Source organism: Priapulus caudatus, unplaced genomic scaffold (assembly GCF_000485595.1).
Source record: "Priapulus caudatus unplaced genomic scaffold, Priapulus_caudatus-5.0.1 Scaffold304, whole genome shotgun sequence".
Classification (NCBI taxonomy): Eukaryota; Metazoa; Priapulida; class Priapulimorpha; order Priapulimorphida; family Priapulidae; genus Priapulus; species Priapulus caudatus.
In genome coordinates this window covers 206,869-220,270 of record NW_014577365.1, presented here as the reverse complement: position 1 = coordinate 220,270, position 13,402 = coordinate 206,869, and the positions used below count along the sequence as shown (strand labels likewise).

At 44.1% G+C, this 13,402-nt stretch overlaps 1 protein-coding gene across 1 annotated transcript in view; it reads left to right on the top strand.

Annotated features, from left to right (window-relative positions):
- The window catches only part of LOC106808785 (sodium- and chloride-dependent GABA transporter 1-like), a 52,106-nt gene that overhangs the window by 13,426 nt on the left and 25,278 nt on the right, over positions 1-13,402 (top strand). The window contains 3 exon segments of the mRNA XM_014811635.1: positions 2,802-2,933; positions 4,391-4,438; positions 4,441-4,528. Coding sequence (XP_014667121.1) covers positions 2,802-2,933; positions 4,391-4,438; positions 4,441-4,528 — 268 coding nt within the window.

Genomic DNA, 13,402 nt, shown 5'->3' with positions numbered 1-13,402 from the left:
GTGTGTGTGTGTGTGTGTGTGTGTCGTCGTCGTCGTGTCGTGTCGTCGTCGTGTGTGTGTGTGTGTGTGTGTGTGTGTGTGTGTGTGTGTGTGTGTGTGTGTGTGTGTGTGTGTGTGTGTGTGTGTGTGTGTGTGTGTGTGTGTGTGTGTGTGTGTGTGTGTGTGTGTGTGTGTGTGTGTGTGTGTGTGTGACCAAGCCAAAAATGCCAACCGCCTTGCCCTTTTCCTTTTTGTGGAGTTATGATATGATAACCTTGCTTTCATACCTCCTACATCAGACTTCTGCGATATCCCCAACTACCAACAATAGTGTGTGGTTTTCACTTTCTCATTTTCATGCAGAGAAAAGACAGATGGCTTTGTAACAAATACGGGCGTGCATACACCCGTATTTGTTACAAAGGCATCTGTCTTTTCTCAAACACCTCACCCACTACACCGGCTCTCCTTCCCCCTCTATTCCATGACCCGAATGCACTTTTCCTACACTTCCCCTCTTCACAAATACACCACCGACACTCCTGGCCTCCCCTCTCTTTTTATTCCATCACGAACGAAGCGCGCGGAAAACCACGCAGATGCCTTAATCGCATCGTGAAATCATGCAGTCAGTCTCTCTCGTTCTCCCACCTGCTCTTACAACGCACAGCGCGGTAACAGGCGCACAGCGTTCGATATTAGCAAGCAAAGTATAACGACGGAGGTCGGAGTTTATAGGCAGATGCCCGCGCGTATCCACGAAGCTGCGTTGGTTCACGGTAGAACGTGTGTCCTCACGACAAAGCCCGCGTGTCTCGTTATAATGGGGTCAAATGTCGCAAGCGATGACAGTCTCGTCCGCCCGGCTGCCGCCGCCGCCGCTGCGCTACCCCTTCTTACGTATGCGCGGACGTTCGCAAGCGCCTATCGGATTTCTCGAGAAATATCTTGATAGATAAAAGCATTAAAATATAAATTGAGGTGGCCGACCGGTCGCGCGCGTAAAATTCGAACGCTCTTTTGATCGGGCAGAGTAGCGGTGCAAGATAACGGTTTCGTGTGATCATTAGAGCGCGTAATTAGATTCGGCGCACTTGTATATACACACTGCTCATGGAGATTACCCGCAGACCCGCGTCGCTGAGTTTATCCGGGGCTGCCTCGCGCATGCGCACTCGCCGACCCTCGATGTCCTCCCCTGCATGCGCGTGCTGCGCCTCTCTCGCCGTTAACGTACGGATGCATTACCCTGCACGTGCCGGCTCTCTCTTACTACTCACTGGTGTTTGGCGACGTTCTTATTTTGTCATATTTCCTTGCGTTATTTAGCGTTCTTTTTCTTTGTCTTGGCTGCGTTTTTCTTTGTTTATCTTGTGTATGACGGGTATAGACGTCATATGGCGGTAAGCTATGCTACTAACGCTGCCGTGGGTGGTATGCAACGCCGGCGAGGGACATTTCAAAACGTGCCTGACCACAACGCGAGTAGGCGCGTACACGCAGGATTTCCTCTTTCCCCCTCCGCGCGTACGCACATACTACGCGTACTATACGTAGGTACGCACATACTACGCGTACTATACGTAGGTACGTACATACTATGCGTACTATACGTTGGTACGTACATACTACGCGTACTATACGTAGGTACGTACATACTACGCGTACTATACGTAGGTACGTACATACTATGCGTACTATACGTTGGTACGTACATACTATGCGTACTATACGTAGGTACGTACATACTATGCGTAGGTACGTACATACTACGCGTACTATACGTAGGTACGTACATACTACGCGTACTATACGTAGGTACGTACATACCACGCATACTATAAGTAGGTACGTACATACTATGCGTACTGTACGTAGGTATGTACATACTACGCGTACTATGCGTAGGTACGCACATACTACGCGTACTATACGTAGGTACGTACATTCTACGCGTACTATACGTAGGTACGCACATACTACGCATACTATACGTAGGTACGTACATACTGCGCGTACTATGCGTAGGTACGTACATACTACGCGTACTATGCGTAGGTACGCACATACTACGCGTACTATACGTAGGTACGTACATACTACGCGTACTATACGTAGGTACGTACATACTACGCGTACTATACGTAGGTACGTACATACTACGCGTACTATATACGTAGGTACGTACATACTATGCGTACTATACGTAGGTAGGTACATACTACGCGTACTGTACGTAGGTACGTACATACTACGCGTACTGTACGTAGGTCCGCACATACTACGCGTACTGTACGTAGGTACGTACATACTACGCGTACTGTACGTAGGTACGTACAGCCGGGCAAGCCATCACGAGCGGATGAAGCGAATGCAAAGCGCGTGCCATGTCGCCGCGTCTCCGGCGAGAAATTGAAAAAGATATAAATGAGTCAAGCCGTCCACCTTATCTAGCGGACCGGACCGTGCATTTACGCTCCCGCCACAATCCTCTGACTCAGCTTTCTGCTTCGCATCCGATGTGATTCTCACGCCGAACGTATATCACCGCGGCAGACGAAACGCTCCCCGTCATGGCGGAAATACTACGGGGCCGTTATTAGGGAAAACGAGCACGTAGCACGCCTTACAAATATCTCTAGAATTCGCGTGCGCACGAAGACGGGCCGTGTGCGGCATGTCGGCAGCAAATAACGAGAGAATTCGTTGGCGGCTCGTTCGCGAGGTCGCTTGCGCGCGCTCCAAATTGCGTCGTTTGTGCGATATTAAAGTTTCGTATATGTGCTGTTATATTTTCGCGTGTGTGTGTGTGTATGTTGCAGGCGCTTTCTTGATACCGTATTTGATCACGCTGTTTTTCGCTGGAATTCCGCTGTTTTTCCTCGAGTGTGGTCTAGGGCAGTTTCTATCCGTCGGAGGGTTGGGCGTGTGGAAGATATGTCCCATCTTCAAAGGTGCGTTCTGTTTGTTCTCAACATCTTGCACGTACTACTCTTAGTGTAGCGATAATTATATATGTCATATATATATATCACGTATTATATATTTTTTGCCGTCACCTGTATCCGTAATATTGACAAAACCCAAATGGCGACAACAACCACGACAACCACCACAACAAAAAACAACATAAGCAATAACAACAACAGCAGCAGTATCAACAACAACAACGACGACAACAACGAAAACAACAACAAAAAGCTACCGACAATAGTTGTTTATGGTTAGCTATCGCACTCAAACGTAATAATTTTTACCGCGGTACCGCGGTAAAAATATTATTTTTGCGTACGATTGGCAATCATAGCCGCCCACCTTCATCGCTATGTTCCACCATCGTTTAAATAACAATAAATCAACGTCAATAAGAATATTAAAAGATTATTCGCGTGCCTGTAAATTATTATACTGTAACGGTGTTATCGTGTAACATGCACCATGGTTACATGCGCGTGTATATGTGTATATGTATGTATGTATGTATGTATGTATGTATGTATGTATGTATGTATGTATAGTAGTAGATGTCAGTAATGTATGTATGTAGGTAATGTATGATGTATGTATGATTATGTATGATGTATGATATGTATGATGTATGTATGTATTATGTATGTAATGTATGTATGTTATGTATGTATGTATGTATGTAATGTATGTATCGACTGTATGCTAGTATGTAGGTATGTAATGTATGTATGTATGTATGTAGGTATGTATGTATGTAGATACTGTCATGTATGATATGTACTGTAATGTATGTATTAGGTATGTATGTAGTATGTATGTATGTATTTACTGTATGTATGTATGTAGTAGTATGTATAGTTGTATGTAGGATGTAGTGTTGATTTGTTTGATTTATATGTATGTATGTATGTATGATTATGTTGTATGTATGTAGTATGTATTATTATGTATGGATGTATGTATGTATGTATGTATCGTATGATAGATAAAATGTAGTACATGTCATCGTAATAATAAATGTATGTATGTATGTATGTACTGTACGTACTGTATGTATGGTCTAGCTATGCTATGCTATGTATGTATGTACATGTAGAGTATGTATGTATTATCGTATGTATGATATGTATGTAGTATGTAATTATGTATGTATGTAATGTATGTTATTATGTTATGTATTAGTATAGTATTAATCGTATGTATGTATGTATGTATGTTGATTTATTTTTCTATGTATGTATTCATGTAATGTATTATGTATCGTATGTACTGTATGTATGTATGTATGTATTGTACGGTATGTATGTATTATGCTACGTTACGTACGTACCGTCGTATGTACGCCCGGTTACCGTACGTATGTAATGTATGTAGGTATTTATAGTATGGTACGCGTAGGACGGTAAGTGTGTATTTGTATGTAAGTGTTTCTACTACGCAGGTGTCGGCTATGCGGCGGCTGTGATGGCGTTTTGGTTGAACATCTATTACTTTTTCTCGCCTGGCGCTTACTTAAGCTAGTGAGTTCCTTTAGGAAAACACTACCGTGGAGCACGTGCGACAACCCGTGGAACTCTAAGTAGGTTCTCTCCGCGATTTCTGCCAATTTTCACCACATGCATATTAGCTGCAATATGCGAACGGATACATCCAGCAAATGTAGCATTATTTCAAATACATGCGACCCCAAGGGAGGACATGAGTCGTCTGGAATGTTAGCAAAGCTTTCGTCAGAGCCAACTATGCTGGCATTATTAGTGATAGTATGGGCATACGTGTGTTGGCTGAATCGACAGTATTTGTAGTACGCGCAGATTGACTATATTACCGTCATGTCGTCATGTTTTTTCTTACGACTCGCGTAATATTGCACTTCATACGATAATTGAACGACCGAACGTAATGCGGTGAAATGCCCACGCCCCTCGAAATTGTGACTAGTTTGGTCAAGCTAGACTATTTTATACTGGGTTTACACCAAAAATTGCGCCTGCACGACACTTCGTTACTAAGCAACGTTTTAAGAACGCTCTATCGCAACCGTAATTGGTTGAAACCATCCGTCAGTCACCTCACGCGCCAAGTGCATTTATTACGCACCGGACGCGTGAATGATACCCAGCATATACAGTAATATCTCAGCAAAATAACCGTTTTTTTTTAAATCAATCTACAATCGTCAAATAACCCTGGGTTTATTAAAATCAATCTAACAAAACGGCAATATAACCGTAGTTTAAAAAAAAATCAATTTAACAAAACGGAAATATAACCGTGTTTTTTTAAAATCAAATGAACAAAATGGAAATATAACCGTGTTTTTAAAATCAATCTAACAAATCGTCAACTACTCCAACCTTCGGGTTTTTTTTGAAATACATCATCTAACAAATCTTCTCATCAGTAACCGTGTTTGTTTAATCAATTATCACACAAAATGGAAATATAGACCGGTCTTTTTTCTTTTACAATCAATCTGAACAAAAACGAAATAATAACCGATGGTTTTTTAAAATCATCATAACAAAAACGGAAACGATAAACCGTCTCTTTTTTATAATCAATTCTAACACAATAGAAATACCGAGGTGTATTTTTTAACATCAGACTAAACCAAATCGTCAATTATACACCGTAGTTTTTTAAATCAGCACCTAACATAATCACATTCACAATAAACCGTGGTTTTTTTAAATCGCACTAACCAAATATCGTCCATTATACCGCCTGTTTTCTGCTGACCGCCGCGCACTTCTGCACTCGGAGTACTCAGGCGATGACAGCGAACCAACTCACGCGGGGAGGCTTCAACGTCGACGACGCGTCGGAGCGCTAACATGGACCGTGATCGTGGACCGCAGACTCATCCACGCCGACGAATACGTGTCGCCCTGCGCGATACTGCAATACGTATATACGCAGGATAACGCAAGCCGTATCAGCAATTACCAGCTATAATGACGCAAATGTAGAATTAAAAATCATATACTGTTAAACTCAAGTCGCGTATCGGCGGTCGGTTCGGTACGGTCGGCGGTCGTCGTCGGATCGGTCGGTCTCGGTCGGGCTCACAAGTCGCGGCGGTCGGTCGTCGCGTCGGTCGGATCGGTCGGTTCCTCGGATCGGTCGTCGTTCGGTCGGTCGAGTCGGTCGTCGGTCGGTCGCCTCGTCGCGTCGGTCGGTCGCGTCGCGTCATGGTCGTTCGGTCGCTGGATCGGTCGTGGCGTTCGGTCGGTCGATCGTCGGTCGGCGTCTGTCGGTCGTCGGAATCGATCGGTCGGTCGCGTCGTCGATCGGTTCGTCGGTCAGGATCGGTCGATCGTCGTCGTCGGTCGGTCGAGATCGGTCGTCGGTCGTGTCGTCGTCTCTCGGTCGGTCGGCAGGTCGGCGGTCGGCGGTCGTCGGTCGGATCCGCGAGTCGTCCGTCGGTCGGTCAGCGTCGTCGGTCGGTCTCGGTCAGGTCTTCGGTCGGTCCGGTCGGGTCGGGTCGGATCGCGTCGTCCGGTCCGTCGGTGTCGGTCGCGTTGCGGTCAGTCAGGCGGTCGGTCGGTCAAGTCGGCTACCATGTTAACATTATTGTCTAAATTCGCTTGCGACCATGCCTCGTTGCGTTTTATGCAGACGTCAAGTTCCTTTACAATATCAAGCGGACTGGGAGAGCTGTGATGCGCTACGCTGGGACAGCGACTATGTCTATTTCCTCGGGTGATGAGCTTACTTCTGCATCTGAGAAGGAGTACAAAGTCGACCAGCGTAGTAATTACGGCTCGATTAAAACTTCGTGTAGAAGAGTGGAAGTCTAGGCAAATAAAATAGTGATCATGAATAGGTAGAATGAGTAGATGCGGGCCGGTGCATTACATGTGGTGTGGTGTGTGCTGTGTGTGGACGTGGGTGGGTAGTGATTTGGTTTGCGTGCTGCGTGCGTGCTCCGTGTTTCTGCGTGTTGTGTGAGGATGCTTGCGTACGTGGTACGCTGCGTGCCTTCGCTGGCGTGGTGCGTGTCGTGCGTGCGTGCGTGAACTCCGAGTGATGCGTGCAGTCCGTTTCTGCGAGCTGTGGAGTATCTTGCATTCTGGTACGTGCCGTCGCCGTGTGCGTGCGTCCGATTGCCGCCGATCATAAATCTACAATAATCACGCAAATATAATAATCAACCAATAGAACACCGACACAGACGACTATTGTCGTCCCTCCGCCCTGCCGTCCCTCGGACACATGCGTCGCCGACTTAAGCAGTAGCTCCTTTTAGTTGACTCCGCCACCGCCACGACAAAGCCAGCACAACCCCTCTTATGACAGCTATAGCGTATCGTAGTTCCGATGAGAGGAGCGCCTGGCATTGCGGGGAGCCGCCCGGCGCAATTTCCATGAGCAAGGATCGTAATCGGTTAACATTTATAACGTACGTCCGAAAGATAACATAAGAAATATAGCAATGATAAATATAGCATGATAAATCGCGAGACTAGCGATCGCGCGAGTATTGATAAATCAATGGCGCGTCGAGTGTGCGATGCCATTATCACTTGCAAACGCTCCAACTGAATAAAGCAGTAACAAAATGTTCAGTTAGTACGAAACAGTTTGCAGTATGATTCCGTCCATTAGAGGAAATACATACAACGAAGGTGCATCTGAATTGGACGTTGACAGGATACTGTAAGCACAGTTATTCTCTTGACGGTTCGTTGGACAACGCCCAGACCACCACCACCATCACAAACAACAACAACAACAATCAACAACACACCAACAAACAAAACAACAACAACAACAACAACACACAACAACAACAAAACTAAACACACAACAAAAACAACTAAAACACACAACAAGCAACAAACACAACAAACACACAACAACAACAACAACAACAACAACAACAACAACAACTACAACAACTGCAACAACACCACCACTACCACCGCCGCCGCCGCCACCACCAACACCACGACCACCACGACCACCACGACGACGACGACGACGACGACCACCGCCGCCGCCGCCGCCACCACCACCACCACCACCACCACTACTACAATCACACATCACCAACGCACACTTACACGCACACGTACACAAACGCGCCCACATTTTTTATTCATAACATAACTATTAAATTAAAAGGCCACTTCTACGACTAAAAAGCGTCGATGACAACAGTTTAGGCGGTTAATTATTAAGTTGTGTTGCAACAAAACATTACGCTCACCGAACTAACCACTTATTTCTCCATTATCGTCCCCCTAAAAGAGTCCCATAGATGGTCACATTTCTAAGCAAATATACTTCCATGCAGTTTTTGATGCGAGCCATCTTACAATGCATTAATAATGACCTTCATAAATGCACATCAGCATGCTTCACCGTGAGACTGACACCACGAGACCGCCTCTTTCTGTAGCGAGCGATTTAGGCAGCACACGTGTAAACGACTCGCATCCAGTCTAGCTTAATAGGCGATGGTTTTAGAATATCATCGGTTCGAAAGCGCCTAATGGCATTTTGCAATCAAATTTCGCGCGAAAACAGGAGTTATTCTTCTGTGTGAGTTGACGTTAACCCGCTCAAACACGACAGAGCCGAAATCGCGATTGTGCGAGAGTCTATATATAGAGGACCTCTATCGCAAATGAGCGGCTGGTATACCCGCATTCTAACACATGTCAACTTTGAAACCGAACAATGAAGAAAATCTCGACACGATATTTAACGCGCTCGAAACGCAAAAAAATCTCGACACGTAGTTATTGCTATAGTCAGGGGCGATTATGAAATTCGATTTATGCGCGTCGTTTTAATGGTTAGAGCGACGGCCAATTTCCGAAATCGTTTTGTGAATGCACGCCCCGCAATATCGAATATCGCATCAGCATTCGGCTGCCTTGCTCTCGAATTTATTGCCATCTGATAAGCGAGATATTAAATCGCTTGTAAAATGGAGAAATCATAACCTCCCGACCGATATTCAAATCGCAGTAAACCGGAAATCTCTCTCCATCTCTCTGCCGACTAGAGAGAGAGAGAAAGTGAGAGAGAGAGAGAGAGAGAGAGAGAGAGAGAGAGAGAGCGACGCACGACCCGACCGACCGACCGACGCGACCGACGACCGACGACCGACCGACGAGCCGACGACCGACCGACCGACGGACCGACGACGACGACCGGACGACCGATCCGAACGACGCACCGACCGACCGACGACCGACCGACGACGCGACGACCGACGACCGACCGACCGACCGACCGACCCGACCGACCGACCGAGCCGACCGACGCCGATCGACCGAACGACCGACGACGACCGACGACCCGACGACGACCGACCGACCGACCGGACCGACCGACCGACCGCGACACCGACCGACAGACGAATCTGAGTTTAAACAGTATATATTTTAATTCGAACCATGCGTCATTATAGCTGTAACTGCCGATCGGCATTCGTTACTGCCGTATATACCTACTCCCAGTAACTCGCGTCACGGGACGGACTACGTACTTCCGTCCCGTGGATGATAGTCGTCGATCCACACACGTCATGATTACCGCCTCCGACGTCAATCGTACACGTTTTGCACCCTCCACCCGCGGCGTGTGTCTCGCGTCTATCGCCTCGTACTCGCATGATCAGAACCTGCGCGGCAGGTCACAAAGAACCATCGCGGTCATATAATGACGATTGTTAGCTGCTGATTTTAAAAACACGGTATATTGCACGATTTCGTAGTCTATAAACAAAACCACGTCTATATTGACCCGATTTGTTCAGTCTGATTAACAAAAAACGCGTATATTTCACTTTTGCTAAATTTGATTTAACAAAAAGACTTATACATTTCGATGTCTGTTAGATTGACTTTTAAAAAACACACGGTTATATATCCGTTAGTGTTAGATTGTATTTAAAAAAAAAACCGCGTTATATTTCCATTGTAAATTGATTAAAAAAAACACGGTTATATTGACGATTTGTTAGATTGATTTAAAAAAAACCACGGTTATATTGACGATTTGTTAGATTGATTTTAAAAAAACACGGTTATATTTCCATTTTGTTAAATTGATTTAAAAAAAACCACGGTTATATCCGTTTTGATTAATGATTTTTTTTACAACAACTACGGTTATATTTCCGTTTTGTTAAATTGATTTTAAAAACCAGGGTTATTTGACGATTTGTTAGATTGATTTTAAAAAAACACGGTTATTTTGCTGAGATATTACTGTATATGCTGCGGGTTATCATTCACGGCGTCCGTGCGTAAATAAATCCACTTGCCGCGTGAGGTAGACTTGACGGACTGCTTTCATACAATCTACAGTTGCGATAGATGCGATTCTTAAAAACGTTGCCTTAGCTACAGAAGTTGTCGTTGCAGCGCAATTTGTTGCGTGAAAAACCCAGCTAGTAAAATAGTCTAAGCTGACCCAAACTAGTGCACAATTCGAGGGCGGCATTTCACGCATTAACGTTCGCGTCGTTTACATTATCTATGAACTGCATATATTACGCGATTGATAAAAAAAAACATACGACATGACTGTCAATATAATCACATCTGCGCTACTTAAAAATACTGTCGATTCAGCCAACACACGTATGCCCATACTATCACTAATAATGCCAGCATATTGGCATCTGACGAAGCTTTGCTAACTCCAACGACCATTACCTCCCTTGGGCGCATGTATTGAAATAATGCTCATCATATTGCTGGAATGTATCCTCGCATATTGCAGCTAATACGCATGTGGATGAAAATTGGCAGAAATCGCGGAGAGACAACCTACTTAGAGTTCCACGGGTTGTCGCACGACTGCCCTCCAGGTAGTGTTTTCCCTAAAGGAACTCACTAGGTAGTAGAGGCCCCAGCGAGGAATAATAATGAATAGATGATATCCAACCAAAACGCCACTCAACAGCCCGCATAGCCCGACACTGCGTAGGAGAACACTCAATACACACATAACACACTTACCCGTCCTACAATACATCACTCACAATACATACATACGATACATAGTTACCGGACGGTACTACAGTACGATACGTACGTACTGTAGACATACATACATACATACCTACATACATACATACAGACATACATATCATACAATACATACCATAACATACATACATACAATAACATAGCATACATAATGACACAACATACATACATACAATAACATACACTACATACATACATACATACATTACAGTTACATACATACATACACCTACATACATCGACATACAGACATACATACATACATACAATACCATACATACATACATACATACAACTAACAACTACATAGCATACACCTACCATACATCACATACTACATACATACATACATACATAAACAATACATACATAACATACATACATACACTACACATACTAAATACATACATACATACATACATACATACAATACATACATACATACATAACATACATACAACATACATACATAATACATACATACAATACATACATAACATACAACACTACAATACATACATACATCAACATACATACATACATACACAAATACAATACAACATAACACTACATTACATACATACATACTAACAACATAGCAACATAACATACATACATACATACATAACATACCATACTACATACAACTACATTACATTACAGTACATACATACATACATACATACCATACATACCATTACGATACACTACATACAGTAACATACATACAACTACAATACAATACATACATACATACATACATACATACATACATTACATACAGGCATAATACTACATCACATACAACATAATACAATACATAACATACATACATACATACATACATACCTACATACATACATAACATACAACATACATATCATAACATATACACAAATATACACCGCCTAGTAACCATGGCCTGCAAATGTTACACGATACACCGTCTACAGTATAATAATTTACAGGCACGCGATAATCTCTTTAACTATTCTTATTGACTTGCATTTATTGCTTATTTAGACGATGGTGGAACATAAGACAGATAAGAAGGTGGGCGCGGCTATGATTGCCAAGTCGTACGCAAAAATAATATTTTACCGCGGTACCGCCGTAAAAATATTACGTTGAGGTGCGAATAAGTAACCATAACAAATTGTCGGTAGCTTTTTGGCTTGTTTCGTTGTGGCGTTCGTTGTGTTGCTTTATACTGCCTGCTAGTTGTCATTGCTTATGTTGTTTCTTTGTTGTGGTGGTTCGTCGTGTTAGTGTCGCCATTCCGTTTTGTCAACTATTAGCGATACAGGATGACCGCAAAATATATAATACGTGAATATAATATATATATATATATATATTATACTATATATCATATATATGACATATAATAATATCGTACACTAAGAGTAGACGTGCAAGATGTTGAGAACAAACAGAACGCAACCTTGAAGATGGACATATCTTCCACACGCCCAACCCTCCGACGGATAAAACCCTCTAGACCACACTCGAGGATAAACAGCGGACATTCCAGCCGAAAACAGCGTGATCAAATACCGTATCAAAGAAGCGCCTGCAACATAACACACACACACCGCGCGAAAAATACAACAGACACATACGACCACTTATATCGCACAAACGACGCTCAAATTGAGCGGCGCACAACGACGACTCGCGAACGAGCCGCCAACGAAATTCTCTCGTTATTTGCTGCCGACATGCCGCACACGCCGTCTCCGTGCGCCGCGAATTCTAGAGATATTGTAATGGGATGCTACGTGCTACGTTTCCCTAATAACGGCCCCGTGTATTTCCCCATGACAGGGGAGCAGTTTCGTCTGCCAGCGGTGATATACGTTCGGCGTTGAGAATCACATCGACTGCGAAGCAAAAGCTGAGTCAGAGGAATTGTGGCGGAGCGTAAATGCACGCGTCCGTGTCCGCTAGATAAGGTGACGCCTTGACTCATTGTATATCTTTTTCAATTTCTTCGCCGGAGACGCGGCGACATGCACGCCTTTGCATATCGCTTCATGCGCCTCGTATGGCTTCCCCGGCTGTACGTACCTACGTACAGTACCGCGTAGTATGTACCGTACCTACGTACAGTACGCGTATATGTACAGTACCTACGTACAGATACGCGTAGTATGTACCTGCCTACGTATACGTAACGCATAGTAATGACGTACCTACGTATATAGTACGCGAGTTATGTACGGTACCTAGTATAGACGCTAGTATGTACGTACCTACGCTATAGCTACGCGCTAGAGTACGTACCTACGCTATAGTACGCCGTAGTATGTCCGACCCTACGTATAGTACGCATAGTTGTACGTACCTAACGTATCAGTACGTATAGATGTTACGGACCTACTATATAGACGCGTATTATATACGACCTACGTATAGTCGCGAGTATGTACTCTACC